Source organism: Agelaius tricolor, unplaced genomic scaffold, assembly GCF_023055355.1.
Source record: "Agelaius tricolor isolate 1412-34295 unplaced genomic scaffold, bAgeTri1.0.p SCAF_18, whole genome shotgun sequence".
NCBI classification, from domain to species: Eukaryota; Metazoa; Chordata; class Aves; order Passeriformes; family Icteridae; genus Agelaius; species Agelaius tricolor.
The window spans coordinates 10,212,885-10,230,356 of record NW_027269278.1 but is presented as its reverse complement, the minus strand read 5'-3'; the positions used below and the strand labels follow the sequence as shown (position 1 = coordinate 10,230,356).

Genomic DNA, 17,472 nt, shown 5'->3' with positions numbered 1-17,472 from the left:
TTCTAATTCCCAAGAGCAGTGGTATCCAAATTGCAAGCTGATAAATGTGCAGTGAGCCTCCTTAATGTTACTCAAAGTTCCAGTGTCAGGGAGGAAATTACATACTGGACCAGTTCCCAGAGAGGGTTTGTAAATTCATTTGGGGTCCCTAAACACTGTGCATGTGAGCTGGTTTTCCAATATGTTGCTAGGCTCAACATCATTGAATAATTTTGGGGAAAGAAACTCCCTGTAGAAATCCCAGGAGTGGGTAGCCTTTCCAACACCGAGTCTTAGCCTGTAGTGTCCAACTCAACATCCATATCTGGTAGGACAGACTGACTTAATTTTTCATTACTGAGATCTATTCAGCACATAACTGCACAGTTCTCCCTGCTCTGAGCTGGTTCTGCTCTGATGACTGCACCCCCTGGAAGCAGAAATTCCTGCCTCATTTGGACATCAAATACCACGCACTGGGGGTGGGAGGCTTTGGAAAGGTCCAAGCTCACCCTTCTGCCTCCTGATGTGCATCAGAAATCCTCCCTGCTCACACTGCAGCACAGAAACCAGCACAGACCTCCTTCACAGCCAGGCCCTGCAGTCATACACTTGTAAATCATTCTCAGCTGTGGATATTTATGATTCAAACATTTCTTCTTCTATCAATAAACATCCTTCAAAGCCGAGCCTTTGCTCTGTAACGAACTTGAATTCAACAAGCAAATTTCAGGCCTTTTTTGAAGATCCAAACAATATGAATATGCAGTTAAGAATCTTTATCTTTGCAATCAGTCATTTGCCATCATTTTCCTTCTCTTTACTTTCAAGTTTTAGCAGAACCGTGTGATATTATGTCTTACATAATACAGACTGGATAATTACCAAATGTCCCATATGTTGTAGGTCATTCCCACAGCTGATAATGCTTCAACTCTTGCCCCCTGTTTCTCCATGAGCAGGCATCCTACCCAGTTTTGATGCACACAATAGATTGGGTAAATCTATTTACCCAATATTTGCAATATTTACAAATTTATATTTACAATGTAAAAGAAAAGGATTCCTTTCCATTAACAAAAAAAGGAAAAGAGAGGAGAGGAGAGGAGAGGAGAGGAGAGGAGAGGAGAAGAGAAGAGAAGAGAAGAGAAGAGAAGAGAAGAGAAGAGAAGAGAAGAGGTTTTGAACTACCAGAGCAAAACATTTTAATTAGGCTGATGAATAAATCAGTCCAAAGAAGTATCAGAATCTTTCATGAGATGGCAAAATTTATCCAGCTGTGAATCTGAGGAGTGGATGCTGAGGGCAGCCTGGAATCTGGGGCAGAGACAGGAAATTATACCAACAGCTGCAGGAGAAGAGGGGTTATTTTATTTACATGAGACACGATAAGCAGCACGGCCCCTGGCACAGGATTCACAAGAAATCCACATTGCAGGACTGTCAGTGCCTGACACTTCAGATCCTGAGGTACAGAATTCCTGGGGCTCCCACAGCCTCATGTTTGGGGGGAGGTAATGGGAGCATTTTGTGAGCAAAGCCAGTCGTGGCTCAGCAGGAGAGGCACGTTGTCATGTCAAACTGTGTAGATGCAGAACTTCCAGGAGGATTTCTTTTTCTTTTTTTTCCCTGCAGTTGTTTTGTTTAGCCAAGTATAATCTGTATTTTAAGGCAAACAAGATGGTGGTAACAAATGGGTCGCCTCATTCTCTCACAGGGCTTTGTGAAAGGGGAAAGTGATTGTGCTGCCTCACCAGAAAAGATGGTGATTTCAGAAAGTAAGCTCAATTGTCTGAACAATATTCTGCAAACGAGTGAAAAAAATTTGTATCAGAGAACAAAGGATGAGTCACAGAGAATTACTCAATAAGAAACAGCAAGTCAACTTTCAGAGGATTTGGGTGATGTGGATATCTCCTGAAATTATGCTTCACTGCAGCATCAGTCATGATGGAAACAAGACACACAGCAGTGAAAATACCCTGTCATTCCATAAGTGGAAAATTTCAGGTGACAAAAACCAAAGCAAAACTCAGTCACACTGTATTTCAGATAGCTCATGTAGACTCTGCAAGGTGAGCCCAGAAATCTCCCAGAGAAGTCTGAGGGGCAGTGGTGTTTTACCCACTACCCCATCAGGAACAAGAGACTGATGACAGGAATGATTGAGGCTGGATTTTGACACTTGAGCATACATAGAGTAGGTGTAGAGAGGATTACAGTTATGCACACAGATGGAAGAAGTAGATCACTGGAGAACAGAAGTGTGACAGTATTAAGACAGATAAAGTAATTTATTTCATAGGAAACGATTATACAGTTGAGAATCGTGGGGAGCTTTCTTTTCCATCAGAGTGAAAAGGAAAGAATATCTGATTTTATTCCACATGATCCACAAGATGTGTCATGTGCCTCTGATGGAGTCAGAGACATTAAATGGTTTAGAGAGTGGGTGAACATTTGGATTTCTACCTGATTGACAACGTGCAAGTCAGAGAATTGGCCCAGCATCAATGAGTATCTCATTAATTTTGGCATTAAATACTGTCAACACTGAGGGAAGAAAGTCATGTAACAGGTTCAGAATCAAGACGTTGCCCTATATTTGAAGAATCAGCATTGAAATTAATATAATTTTACTAATTCCCTGTCCCAGCCTTTGCCCTGTGGAAGCTGGAACAGTTCTTGTGTTTAGGAGTGGAGTTTTTATAACCAGTGTTTCTCAGCGTCCACTTCATCTAGTGACCAAACTAAAAAAAACCAAAACTCTGCTGGCAGTCACCCACTGGGAATTATCTTGATGTCAGCAAGAGCTTCCACCCAAATCTGGCACAATATGGTCTCCTCCTCAGAATTACAGGGTTTTGTGTTGCTTTGCAGCAGTGGCACCATGCACAGATCAGAAAATATTCTGCACTCAGGTGCTGATGCTTCTGTCCCAGGTAAGGTGTGCACCAAGCAGGGCTGACTCCTGGCTGCAGAAAGGTTTGTACTTGTTGTGTTCTGGCATGCTGAGGCCAAATTCTCTCTTTAGACAACCCAGGAGTTCTACAGAAATTAAAATATGAAATCTGGAATTCTGCTTGAACAGGATGGAAGAAAATGAGTCTTTAAGGAGGAGAAGCAATTTTGAGGTAGCTGAAAAATAATTTCAGAAATTAATTGCCTTTGAAATAACTGGCAATGCTATCTAGGCACCAGGTAGGCAATTATTTATTTTATAAAGTAAGAGTTTTAAAGGATGTTGAAATTGGAGAGCAGAATACTTGTATAAAATATATGGGTTTTCCTGCTAGTTTTCCATAATGTTATCTGTAAAACACATACACACAGTGCAAAGGCATCAGAGCCTTTCAAAGCCTTTTGTGTATTCTTCCTCTACACATTAGAGAGGGAGATATTAAGAGCTGAGCAAATCATCAAAGGAAATGTATGTGCCTAAATTTTCCTTGAGTAGACTACATATTTTCTGAGGATCTGAGTCCAGAGACACCAGATGGTTGTTTTTCTCAGATATTTAGGCACCTACACATGCAAATAGGTGCCCAGCAGTATTTTCAAGCATGTCCAAACGCTTCATTCTCGAAATAACCATTGAAAATATTGATGCAACATTTTCATCCTACGATTTTTTTTTTCTAAAATATCAAAGGAAAAAAAAATACTTCTGTGGAAATTTTTAATTGAAGAGATGAGCACCCCCAGGCTACAGAGTGGGGACTACACAGATCTGGGATATTTCTGCCAAATGCGACACTAGGCAGTGGAAAGTGATGGTGGCAGCTCTAGGAACAGCCTGGCACTGGAGGAGTTAAAAACTGCAGTTAAAGAGAGATTAAAAGTTACAGCCAAATTTAGTTGTGTTGCAACCATGCAGTTAAACATCTCTGTCTCTCCCTGCCTTCCAGGATTCCCCCAAAACTGAATGGGGACACAAAAATACACTTGGGAGGGGTGATGTGAAGAAGTTCAGATGACATTTACCCTACAAAAATTCAGCAAAAATTCCTGAACCCCAAAAAGAGGAGAAGGAAGCAGCTCAGACAGGAGAAGATGAGAAGTACAAATATGAAACAAAAATATCAGATTTACTCCCCCTTTTCTAAGAACATGGATCTTGTGCAGCTGAATGCCAGCAGAGCTCCCTGATAACCAAAGAGCCTGTGCTGGGTTCTGCTGAAGAGGAATTGGGTGTTACTTCTGTTCTTAAGAAGAATAATTGATATTTTGTCCTAGAGATACCTTTTTTAGATTCCTGACACTGCAGTAAATTAGTCTATAGCAAAATACAAAGGAAGATGGGCTTGGGAACAATTAAGGAGTTTTAAAATGCAACAAAAAGTTACAGGGAAAAAATCTCTTTGCTATAATTGATAGTTTTCTCTCAAAGGGAATTAACCGAATTTTATGACTTTGATCTTCTAAAGAATGAGGTTCTTAACTTCATTAGTCATTTTGCTTCAGTTTCAGCATGGATGCCACAAGAGAGAAACCCCCAGCCTTTTAAAAGGGGCAATCCTCCTACATTTGTCACAGCTGCCCTACTGAAGTTCAGTTCAAGAGAGCAGTTAGAGATTTTTTGGCAGAAAATCCATTATAATTAATGAGCATTTATAATTAATGGCTGGCCTGATGTAGCCTTTGAGAAGGATCACAGCTTTTCTCCTTGTGATCTTAATGCAACAATTTCACTTTATGATCACAGCCTTTCTATCTACTTAAAAACTTAGCAATGGGTTAAATGATAGCAGGAGTTAGATAATTCCACTATTAAGCAAAGTTAAAAGCTCTTTGGTTTGCTGTTCTCAGAGACTGCACTAACTGTTCTGATTATGAAGCATGAATTTTAATAACAATACTGTACTGTACTCCTCACCTGCATAGGTTTAGAACTAATTAAAATGCATCAGGAATGTATCTGCTTCTATCTAGGCAAGGAACATGACTGAGTAACAGATCTTCCATCACCTCAAAAGAACCATCTCTTGCTAGCACACCTTTCCTCTGCAAAGCTAAAAATCAGATCAAGCTTTTACTTTACTGATGGGGGAAATCAGTTGCAAGTATTTCTGTTTGCTTTATATTTCATGCAGTTTCATGAGCACTGTTACAGGTGAGAAAAAGAAAATATTGTTTTTCCAACTGATAGTGGAGTTCGAGTTTCTCAAATTTATTTCCATGAAATCATGGCAAAATGAAATTAAAACCAATTTTCTTGCTCCATGAAGGAGCAGCTATTGCAGAAGCAATAAGATTTGAGATTATTAAAATAACCCTTGTCACACCCTGCTAGATTTTATTTCCAGGTACACTCAATAACCCCGAGCTGCAGAGCAGCTTTGCTGCGGTGGCCATGGGGACCAGGGCAGCCCCTGGAGATTTCTCCAAGGCTTCCCAAAGCTCAGCTGCTCCAGCACTGCCATCCCCGTGGCAGCGTGGGCAGCCCCTTGATGAGTGCTAATTCCAGCCTGAGGCAGGGAGAGCCAAGCTCGGAGCTGTCACAGCTGGGGAGGGACAGAGGGGACACAGGGCGCTCACGAGGGCGAGCTGTGCCACCCTGGCTGGGATCCCTGCTGCAGGCACTGGCACCTGGGCTCCCACTCACAGCTCTTGCTCTCCAGCCCTCCCTGGCAGCTTTCTTGGGCTCTCTTCTCCTCTGGCTCTCCCCACAGGTCTCACCAGCATCCTCTCACAGGAACAGGGAGTTGTGCACCCAGGGTTTGTGCATCACCAGGAAAATCTCATCTGATTCAAGGCTGGGTCTGCTCAGGCAGGGACAGAGCATTGTCACTCCTGTAATAAAATGTAGCTGAAATGGAAGGTGCTGACAATGTGGAAATATGTAAAATTCTGTAATATCAAATCCTTCTCTGGGATTTAGACTCCACCTCAGAACAAGGAATAAACAGACACAGAAACCTGATGTACATTTCTAAGAGCTTTTTGTCTCCCTTTTTGGGTGAGCATCTTCAGTGAACAGCACAAATCTTTCAGATCAGTTCTTCTGTAGGAATGGAAATGATTAATTTACCCTTCCCTTGTACATCTGCAGGTGTTTTTAGAGAGCAGAAAAATAGGGAAGAGGTTGCTTTTCTCAATTAAGGATTTCACAAAAAGAAATTGAAACAAAGTTTTTGTTCTGCCATCCTACAGATAATTTATTTCAGCTTAGGACACAAACAAGATTTCAGCTGGAGGAAACCTGGTCTCTACTGAGGACAGACCATCCCCTGCTATGGGCAGGCCCCATTTTCAGAGGGGCTCTGTGTGTTTTAGAGGAGGTTTCTATCTATGTTGTCATCAGAAAGACCCTGGAGTTAAAAACAAGGAATGTGATTTCTTGAGTCAGAGTGTTCTGAATGACAAATTAGAAACCACAAAACTGTTTTTCTTTATCAGAAAGCACACAAGCAATTAAACTCCCCAATCCCTGGCCTGCTGAGGAACACTGTGTTCAATTTTCCTTTAATTTTTTCACAGTCATAGATGGAAATACATCTTAAAGCAGTAGCCAGCCACACTGAGGGACTGGTGCTCTAGTGGGATGATGGTAGAACTTTCCAGAGAGTGTCAATAGCTTATTAAGATTTCAGCTTCATCACCCCCAGGGTTCAGCTCCATCTTCCACCCTGTTTTAGATGCTTCTTTAGTTTGTTGGGTTTTTTTTCAATTTTTCCACATCAGAGCACCTTGCCACCTTTACTGATTAATCCTCTGGATCCCTGCAGGGTAAGGAAGTATTACCAAGTCTGTTTTTCAAAGCAAGGAGGAGTTTGCAAACTAAGATATTGCAATATAGACATCTCATTGCACAGAACATGACCAGAGACACCCAGGCTTGGCATGCATGCATGGGCTGTAAAACAGCTTCCCTCTGTGTGTCTAGGGGATCATCCAGGTTTAATATCTCACCTTATTACTTGCTGTTGACTCCCCTCAGAGCTGACAATATCAACCTTAAGAAAAGCAGAGCAAAAATCAATACTCAGAGAAGAAAGGGGAGCCCCATCTCCCCAGGCTGTCACTGCTGCCTGACAGCCACAGCCAGAGCTGCCCACCACTGACAGACCCTGCCAGGGCTCAGAAACAGAGGAGGAAACACTTCTGACACCAGACAGGTGAGCTGGACCAGCAAGGAGCCATAAATAAAAGGCAGAGTCTGGTAATAAAAGAGCCCTGTGATGATCTGGGAAGCTTCACAAATAATCCTTGGCTCATCCCAAACACCTGATACTGGCAAAATTAATGTAGGGAGGAGGAGGGAGATGCCAGAGGATTTCTGCCTGAGAGTTCAACACTTTCTCAAGAGATGATGGGGACCCCCAGCCACTCCTGGTCTGAATTCCCTACAATGAAGTTAACACTACAGTTAAATGGGAAGTTTTGCAGCATCCCAGTGGAACAGGCAGGAGGAGGGTTATACACACAGGTGGGATATCTTTTGTGCAGCAGACTGAAGAAAGACTCCCTTTAATCCTTTTGAGAAGAGACATGGATAGGAGACAGAGAAGCACAATTTTCCACAGCCTCCCCAGAGGATCTATTCAGGATGGGGCTGACACTGCCTTTTATTCATCTTGCAAGTTGGTGAGGGACTGCTGACACCAGAAGCAAACCATGTTCAGAACTGAAACCTTGTTGAAGTTGTATCCCCTCATCCTTTCTTTTCTTCCCAAAACTCAAACCCAATTACTGGGGTTGAACGCTGGCCATACAGCCCCAGAGAACAGCACACAGCCCTGATCCTGCACATCCCTGTCCCAGAGAGCACCAGGCTGGGCCAGAAACAGCCCCAGGGAGCGTCCTGGGACTGCAGGGCCAGCACTGCCATGGTCCTGAGCCAGCACAAGAGGCACCACCACAGTGCCTACCTGAGCCCTGAGCTGGGGGAAGCTCTGCTGCTGCTGCAGAGCCCAGCCCAGCTCCACGGCCCCTTTTGTTCCCAGCTCAGCTGAAAAACCAGCACTGCTGGACTCAGGATCTGTCTGAGTGTAAAGGAGGCACCAAAGACAACCTTTCTCTGCAATGAAACCTTTTGGTTTTTCTTCCAGAGCTCCTCCTGCTCGTGTTCTGTATGTGTGGATGTATGGGAGCTGCATCCCCAGGAGCATCACTGGATGCCCACCCACATCTCCTGGCTGGGTGAAACTCTGTCCAGCTGTGCTTTGCCTTCTGAACACCCCAAGAAGGTGACTGCACAGAGAAAATTGCTATTTTTGTCAGGACCCAGGGAATCCATGCACACCCACACACAACCTTTCACCAAGGGTGAAGCTCTTGCCCCTGCAGAACCCCCAGAGGCCACGTGGAGCTGCCCACCATGCTGGGCCAGGGAGGGCAGGCAGGGAGGCTGGGATGCTCCCACCATCCATGCAGCAGCCAGAGTCACTGCCCCACACCCACTGGAGCAGTGGCAAAGCTCACTGGGATGGCAGGAGGTGTGTGCTGCTTATTGCCCATCCCATGGCTGGGTGAACCACAGCACTGTCCCAGCCTGGAGAAGAGCAAAGGATTTGGATGCAGCACTGACCAAAGAGACACAAGCTCCCTTTTATAGAATCCCAGAATGGTTTGGGTTGGAAGGGACCTTAAGATCACCCAGTTCCACCCCACTGCCTCAGACTTCTCTAGAAACTTCCTAAATGCTCCTGCTTTAGCTGGTGCAAACGTGTCCTGAGGAACCTAATGGTAGCAGTTAGTTTGAAATAACACACACAAGCTCTTCTGAAACAAAACATTTTCATGCCTTCTCTGCACTTGAGCCAATTTCTTCAGGCATCCTGCCCCATATTTAAGAACCAAAGGCAAGATCCCCACATCAGGTGTCTAGCACTAAATTTTATTGCCCTGCACTTGAAAATATGTTCCTAAATATCTCAAACTCAGGCACCTGGAGATAAGCATTTGCCTTTGGAGCGAACAGAAAAGGAAATAATTCCTGTATGTTATTTTTATTTTCTTTCCTTTATATGGTTTTAAGCTGCTTTTATGCGGCACTGGAAAGTTCCAGCCCGTGATTTGTGGCATTCTGGTCTGCTAATAGAAACATCCCCCTGCCTGCTGCTCACTCTGCAGAGCAGAAGGATCGTAATGCAGATTGTAAATGGTTGCATTAGGGAGAAAGATAATGTTTCTTTCCACTTTCATTTCCCCGGGTTGGTGTTTATCGTGGTAGGGGTTGCGTAAGCACATGACAGAGATCATGCATTATTCACCAGGCTGGGCTGGGGAAAGGCTCCAGCCCTTCAGAGCGTGGATCCACGCCCGGCAATTCCCACCCGCCAGGATTCGCGCTGCGTGTGCTGGGAGCTGGGCTGAAGGATTGGCAAAGCAAACAGGATTGGCCTGGGGAGCAGCAGGGACGGGGCTGAGGGGCACAGGCTCTGCTCTCCCTCTCCTCGGCTCTGCACAGTTTGTGTCATTATTTATTTCACTAGACTGGACCAGAACTGCCACCGAGTCACCACAACCATCAACCAACTCCTAAACAAAACACCTGAACAAAATCTCTTGCTCTTGGATGTATCTGAGGGCAGACAAACCCAGCCGTGGGGTGACACAGGAGGAGGGAGAAGCCTTTCCAGCCCCAGACTGTCCCCATGATGCCACCAGGGCCAGCAATGCTGACCCAGTTTCTAAGCAGGACAGGAAGTTGCAACACTCTAAAGTTTATTATCATTAAACTCTAGCCAGTGTCAGAGGCCCTGTGTTTGTCCTTGCAGTGCTACTGCCAGTGCACATAAAAACTAACAAAATCAGCCACTAAATGCTGGCAGCCTTGGGAAAGAATTAAAAAAATCCCCCAAACCAAGAAACAAACCCAGTGAAACTACTAAATAAGGAATAAGTTAATGAGGAAAAATTAAAAGGAACTGAAGACTTTAAAAACTCTTCCAAATTAAGGACAACAAAGAGAAAGGATCAGCTCTTATTTTTGCAATTAAGGTGTTATTTATGGCAATTTAGCTGTTTAAAGATTAAGCCTGGATACCACAGAAAATACATCTGATTTACTCCCAAGGCTTCTCACCAGTTTGTATATGAGCTCCAGCCAGCCTAAAAGCAAGAGGAGTTCAGACCTCCCTGTGTGCACACAAAGCTCCTGTGAAACACCCCAAGGATTGATCCCCACGCTGGGCAGCTGCACTGTGACCCCTGGAAACAATCACAGCCCTGGCACCAGAGCTGGGACACGGCACCCTCAGGGCAGGGATCTTCCAGGAATGAGAGAGAACATTGTGTGGGAGCAAAAGGGAAAAAATAAAGACTCTGGTTCTGTGTGTACATGCAACCTGCAGTGAAGAGAGGTGGAGAGAGGGTGCTCACCCTGTGTGTGCAGGGCAGAGATGCAGCCCCACGAGGGATCTGGGGGCATTTACAGGGCAGAGCAAACAGCGCCTGTGCCCTGTCCCAGCAGCAAGGGAACCACCCCATGCCAGGGCTGTGCCATCCTACCCCAGGGACACACCCAGGGCAGTGCAGGGAAACATCCCATCCCACCCCATCCCATCCCATCCCATCCCATCCCATCCCATCCCATCCCACCCCATCCCATCCCACCCCATCCATCCCATCCCATCCCATCCCATCCCATCCCATCCCATCCCATCCCATCCCATCCATCCCATCCCATCCCATCCCATCCCACCCCATCCCACCCCATCCCACCCCATCCCATCCCATCCCATCCCACCCCATCCCATCCCATCCCACCCCACCCCATCCCATCCCATCCCATCCCATCCCATCCCATCCCATCCCATCCATCCCATACCATCCCATCCCATCCATCCCATCCCACCCCATCCCATCCCATCCCACCCCATCCATCCCATCCCATCCCATCCCATCCCATCCCATCCCATCCCATCCCATCCCATCCCATCCCATCCATCCCATACCATCCCATCCCATCCATCCCATCCCACCCCATCCCATCCCATCCCATCCCATCCCATCCCATCCCATCCCATCCCATCCCATCCCACCCCATCCATCCCATCCCACCCCATCCCATCCCATCCCATCCCATCCCATCCCATCCCATCCCATCCCATCCCATCCATCCCAGGGCTGTGCCATTCTCCCCAGGGACACACCAGGATAATGCTCCCCATGGGCTCAAGGGATGGAGTGAAAGATGCCAAGGAGCCCCTGGCAGAGCCCTTTCTTCTGCACCACACCTCTGTGCAGGGAGGAAACACATCAATGGCCATGACACCCCTATGCATCTTTTGTTGCATTTTCCTCCTGTTACAGAGTTGGAAACATCTGCAGAGAGCCTGTATGTAAAACATTAAGACTGTGCACACTATTTGTAGGATTCAGCCCCAGACACCTTCTTGGTTTTCTTACATATTGGTAACAATATGTTACCAATGAAACAATAAAGGAAATAATGAAACAATAAGGAAATAAATAAAACAATGAAAACAATAAAGGAAATAAATAAAAGGAAATAAATAAAAAAAACCCCAACATGTAAAGCTTTGTTAAACTCAAAAAGCAGTTCAGAGAGGAGAGAGCTGAAGATGGGATGGTGCTGGGAAGGCATTCAGCCTTGCTGTGCTGCTGCTCACAGAGTCCCCTCTTTGAAGGAGGCATGAAAGGAGACATTTCAGCATGAGAGTTCAAACTCTGTGGCTCTGTTGATTTTTCCAGCCCCCACGGCTGCCTGCCTCGGCATCCTGTTCTTTGAACGTGCAGAGTAAATAGGTGTAGCTCCTGTGGCTCTGGGGGCAGGAGATGTGCTCCCAGGAGGAGCTCTGGGGGCAGGCAGGAAAAGCCCCTGCTGCCATCCTGAGAGCAGCGTGAGGCACTCAGAGCACTGGGGCTGAAAAACGGCAGGAAAAGAGAGAGAGGGAGAGTCGAGAAAACCTTCCATAGAGGGAGAGCTCCTTGTGGATGACAGGGTGCCCAGGACTTGTGAGTAACACACAGGTAATGGCTCTTCTGAGGATGGATGCAGGAGGGTGTGAACAGCAATGTGACAGAGATGTGTCAGCTTTCTGCCACTCCAGCAGAGCTGCTGGCGGCACAAGGGGTTGAACTGGAGCACCTGGAGCCTGGCAGGAGATGAGGAACAAGCTGACCAGGGCCTCAGAGGGTGTTGAGTTTTTATTTTATTCAAATCTAACTGACCAGATTTCTCTTCTCTTCCTTCGCCTTCTCTCAGCAGAAACATTTATTATGCTAAGTTAAATGTTTAACCACTGGCACTGTTGGCTGCAATAGCTCATCATAAGCAGCTTTAGCGTTTGCTGGGATCAGCACCCTGGGGCTGGAGGTGGTGTTTTCCTCTGCCCGGTTACTCTTCCTTGCTCCTCTCGTCTCCCCGGCCCATTTTTCAAGTTCCAATGCGTTAAAATAAAAGTATTAACGGCGCTTATCTGATGCATGGGAGATTGTGAGAGCAAGCTGGCGAGCAGCCAGGAGCTAATAGCAGCATAAAGCAATTTGCTGAAAAAAAGAATTACCATGCTAATTGTCAGGCTGGAGAGGGTGCTGGGGATCACAGAGGAGTAAAAAAAAAAAAAAAAAAAAAGGACATTGATTACTCTAGATTTAAACAATAAAGGGATGAAGAAGAAAGAAAGGTTTTGAAGCAATTTTCTTCTTTTTTGTCCCGTTCTCTGCTACCCTCCCCCAGCTCAAAACCTCCAGCCAGAGCCTCAGGCACTCACGGGAATTTATCCGAAGATCTCTTCCTTTTTAGCATCGTGTCAGTGCCAGCTGCACCGCGGGCTGCGGAGCTGGTCGGCAGCACCGCGCAGCCCTGCCCTGTGCCCTGCCCTGCCCACGGAGCGGGGGGCAAAGCCGGGTCTGACAGAGCCGGGTCTGACAGAGCCGGGTCTGACAGAGCCGCACTGCCCCAGCCCGCGCCTCGGCTGAGCCCAGCGCCGGGGGAGGCTGCCAAAAACTGACCCATTCCCAGCGGAGCTTTTTTGGGGTTTCTTTCTCGAACAAAGGGACATCGCTCTTTTTTTATTAATTATTATTTTTTTAAATTTATTTCTCTCAAAGCAATGAAGGAGTGCCTGGAAAGCTCAAGCAGAAAGCTCAGCCTCTTCCCGCTGGCTCCAGAGAGCGCCGCTAACTGGGATTAAGAAAGTCAACTAATGCTTCCCAGCGCCGGAGCCTCCCGAGGCAGGGAACCGCGACGGCAAATCCGGCCGCATCTCCAGGCAGGCAGCAGCCGCCTCTGGGCGCAGATGCCGTTTAACCCCGGATTTATGTGCATCCCACTCCTGCAGAGCCGCTGGAAAACCACCGTGCCTCCCCTTGGCGGACAGTGAGCGCTGCCAGCCCAGCCGGGGCTGCTCCGTGCCCGCTGCCAGCCGGGCTGAAGAGGCTCTGTGTCCCCCAGCCCATGCCGGAGCGGTGGCACCGGGCTCACAGCGCGCTCCCAGCACATCCCTGCTCCGTGCCCGCTGCTGAAGAGGCTCCGTGTCCCCCAGCACATCCCTGCTCCGTGCCCGCTGCTGAAGAGGCTCCGTGTCCCCCAGCCCATGCTGCAGGAGCGGTGGCACCGGGCTCGCAGCGCGCTCCCAGCACATCCCTGCTCCGTGCCCGCTGCTGAAGAGGCTCTGTGTCTCCCAGCACATCCCTGCTCCGTGCCCGCTGCTGAAGAGGCTCCGTGTCCCCCAGCCCATGCTGCAGGAGCGGTGGCACCGGGCTCGCAGCGCGCTCCCAGAGCTCCCCGCACATCCCGGCTGACCGGCAGATGAGCCAGCGCATTCCCCCAAACGAGGAGTGCTGGGAAAACCAGGGCCAGGACACGAGGTACCTGTATCATTTTTGATTAATATTTGCGAGTAAATGCTGTAGATATGAGGCAAGAAGATTTAAAAGAAAGTCACTGAGCCGTGCAAGTGAATTCATTTGTTTCAGACAACATGCGGCTGGGTTGCATCCTTTTACAAGCAGGAACATTATTTCTTTCCTATGCCAAAGACTGACTGCGTTTGCCCTCCTGTTTTACTTCTGCTGTGGAAGAAATTTAAGCAAGAACATGTATAGTGAATTGCTCAATTCTACCAGTGCCACTGAAGCTCACCTAATGATTCAGACCAACACGCCCTACCTGAGCAGCACTCCGAGACCCGTGAGCTCCTCTGCTCTTTACATGTCGACAGCCAGGGTGTTAAAAGAAGGGGAAATAAATAAGCCAGACCTGGTGACTTACATCATTCTATTTTTCTTTCTGTTCTTGACTGTGACATTCATTGTGTTCTTCATAAACTGCCAGCTGAAAAATTCTTTTTTTGCTACTCTTCCTTACGACAGATCGCTCAGGGAGGCGAGGAACCCGTGGAGGACACAAGCTGTCTGACACCTCTCATCCCAGCAGGAGCAGGCACCACAAACCCTGTGCAATAAGGAGCTAGTGCCATGTGCCAGTGCACGGATGTGAGCCCCTCTAGAGTAGTGGGCAGGAGGAGATTGCTCAGAATTCTGCTGTGTGCCAATCTGAGTAGCTGTAAATAAAAAGCTCCGTTATGAACTGAAGAGAATGCTTTAGCAAATTGATACAGGTTTTGCAAAAAATTGCCCCGTGATTCCAGATTAAGCTCTGTGTGTATGCAAATGTCATCATCCACCCATTCAGTGTCCATACAAGGATAATTGTATTAACAACAATCTCTGATTTGGGCATCTGGTGGAGCTTGTTCCCCCATGTTTAGGAAACCAAGCATCAAATGTACAAAACCAGTGTATTTACCTAACAGCTCAACAGAGATGAGGTTACTTTCCAGACCTGTTTTTCCCAACTGCTGCTGGAACTGCATGGTGATGCTGTGGGAGGCCTGCCAGGCAGGAGGAGAAAATGAAAAATGTTTATTTAGGCTTTTGATTGTCATTCTGTTAAGGGTGTTTTTGATGTTTGAATGCATCATTGATCAAGTCTTAAGTTACTACTTATGTGAAACACTTACTACCTAATGAATTTATTTTCATCTTTCATAAGCTGCAAAGGAAATTATTTGCCACAGCATGAAACCAAAATAATCAGGCTGGGGAGAAGTGGGAAAAAAATTAATATATTTAATATTATGCAAACTAATGAGAAGTGTGAGCAGAGTGCTCCAAGTTTGATACACAAAGTGGGTAAGTTCTGAAAGCCATAAAACACAGCTTTATAGGAATAGTAGCTTTACTTTACCACTCCTTGCTCTTCATCTAAACCTAGCCCAATTAAAAGTATAAATTATCAATATGACAACAGCTTGATTCAACACTGGTCACTGGCAACCCCTACCATTTCAAATTACTATCTGATTTTGTTCTAAAATCAGAACAAAAAAAGCTCCTGCTTAACACTGGTAGGTGACAAACTATTTTGTAGATGTTGATTTCTTGTAAACTTGCAGTTACAGCACAATTCCAAATGAAGCTGCATGAATGTGGGAAAAGTGTCCATAATTCCCACAAACAGCAGGCAAAGGGCTTGGGTTTTGGGTTTTTTTGTTTTTTTTTTTCAAATCAAATGGCTCAACATACAGGAGAATTGCAGCTATCCAGAAACACCTGGATCCAGTGTGTTTCTGGATAGCTAAATCCCAAATCCTACTGAACTACAAAAATAGTCCTAAATCCTATTTTAACTGCAGTTTTGGGTATTGGATCATCTGAAATGGGTTCAAAGTAGTGTCAGATGCTGCTCCTAACCCTGTTCTTGACCTGCAGAGTACTCCAGAGGAGATGGGTGTATATATGTGTACATAACTTATTTCATCCAAAGGAGGAGATTTAACAATGCAATTACACACAGGCTTGCACTTAAGAACACAAAGTGTGTATATATGGAAGTCTGTTTGCAAGTTTCTTCTTTTATAACCCAAAAATTGCCCAGTTGATAACACTTCCATGTCATTGTCTTTGTTACCATGTCTTATTTTGCTCCAATAAGCTAAACTACTCCATAACAGATTTCAATATTTTATTCCTTGATATGTGGCAAATATTTCCTCTGAACCAAATTTAACTAGTGTAATTCCAATTAATGCAGAAAGCAACAATAAATGCAAGTGTATTTCTCTCAGCCCTTTTTGAATAAATCAAGTTTTATCAAATCAGACATTTCTTATTTATTTTTAAGTAATGACAGCTTGTTTTCAGCTACCAGCCATTATGAGTTTGGTCTAAGAATTTCTGCTGGCAAGAGCCTCAGAACCTGACAGAGCACACGTTGCTTTGCACTCTTTATTTAAACATTCAAGAATAGCTCCAGAATAATCCTATTTTTCGCCACAGCCTGGTTGGAGTAATACTACAGAAGAACCTGTCATGCTGAGAGTATTAACTGATTTTCTGGGAATGCTTTTATCCATGCCCTGTGTTGCTCTCATCAATATCCAGGATCATTTCTATTGCAGAAGAGTTTCATTAATGATAATTTGAATTATAGAATCCTAGAACAACTTGGGTTGGGAAGGACCTTAAAGATCATCCAGTACCAACTCCCGTGCCATGAGCAGAGTCATTTTCCAATGCCAAATTGCTCCAAGCCCCTTCCAGTCTGGCTTTCAGCATTTCCAGGGATGGGCTCCACCATAATTTTAGCCAATGTATGAAACATATGTGTAGAAAACTTTCTGTTTTACCAGGCTCAGATTCAAGCTGACCAAAAAAATCTACTTTCCAACTGCAAGCACACCAGGGAGGGACTGACAGGCATTGCTTCACTTGCTGGAACTGTTTTATTGGATGCATGACACATGTTGGGTCCCATAAAGCTTTCTGGTATTAATCTGCTGGTGTGTATAAATCCCACTTGTCTTTCTGAGATTTTACCTTGCCCCTGCTGTCCCACATCAGCTGTAGCAGGAACATTTCTGTCCATGGTCCCTGTCTGTGCAATCCCCACTGGCTCAGTCTGTGCTAACTCAGAGCATCCCTCTGGTGACAGCCACACCGACTCCTGCCTGAGGCAGGGGCTGCAGGAGGTGACAGTGACAGTGACAGAGCTGCCTGTGACACCTCAGATGTGCTGCCCACTGCTCCTCCCTCCAGCCGAGCAGGGGCACATCGAACAGCAAGAGTTCAGCAATTAAATATGAAAGTGACTGAGCTGGCAGAAAGCTGCTCTGTACTCCAGGACAAGAAAGATCTCTCCTGTCACGGGTACAGGACACCCAATGTTTAATTACTTTAATTTGCTTTTCACATAGCAGTGAACAGAAGCAGCCTCTGACTTATTGAACACGCAGTGTAGGCTGCAGAGGGGGTGGAAGAGGGCTGGTTTCACCCAAAACTTTTTTTCCATTTGTAAAAATCTCATGAATAAAGAATTTCAGAGGTTGCTTTGGCCACCTACTCCCAGAGTTGCTACTGTACCTCCAAATTCTGCAGAAAGACCAGTGAGATTAAGAAAAAACCCTCTTCATTTCTACATTATTTAAAACTTTTAATAATCTAAGTATTTTGTTTGCTTGCTTTTTACTTAAAAAACTGCCCATAAAAATCCACATAAAGCTTCTGGAAAGCCAATAA

General features: G+C 45.8%; 1 protein-coding gene and 1 long non-coding RNA gene across 3 annotated transcripts in view; one reads left to right on the top strand and one right to left on the bottom strand.

Annotated features, from left to right (window-relative positions):
• The window catches only part of LOC139597687 (uncharacterized), a 77,328-nt gene extending 63,025 nt beyond the window's left edge, over positions 1–14,303 (bottom strand). The window contains exons 1-4 of one of the 2 annotated variants that reach the window (XR_011681683.1): positions 14,165–14,295; positions 11,079–11,261; positions 6,892–6,935; positions 5,650–5,772 (exon numbers count right to left, since the gene is read on the bottom strand). This is a non-coding gene — a long non-coding RNA (uncharacterized lncRNA). Of the gene's footprint in view, positions 1–5,649; positions 5,773–6,891; positions 6,936–11,078; positions 11,262–14,164 lie in introns of both variants that reach the window. The other variant, XR_011681682.1, reaches the window with a different exon arrangement.
• Positions 12,689–16,055, top strand: SMIM32 (small integral membrane protein 32). Its single transcript, XM_071443256.1, has 2 exons — positions 12,689–13,761; positions 13,933–16,055. Exons 1-2 carry the CDS (start codon positions 13,703–13,705, stop codon positions 14,309–14,311), a joined length of 438 nt encoding a protein of 145 aa, XP_071299357.1. The 5' UTR covers positions 12,689–13,702; the 3' UTR covers positions 14,312–16,055.
• Positions 16,056–17,472: the final 1,417 nt, after the last annotated feature.

Bases quoted from the DNA above. Each gene is read 5' to 3' on its own strand.
- SMIM32 (XM_071443256.1), top strand. From the start codon at position 13,703: ATGAGCCAGCGCATTCCCCCAAACGAGGAGTGCTGGGAAAACCAGGGC. The intron at 13,762-13,932 runs GTACCTGTATCA...CCTATGCCAAAG, and splicing joins AACCAGGGCCAGGACACGAG to ACTGACTGCGTTTGCCCTCC.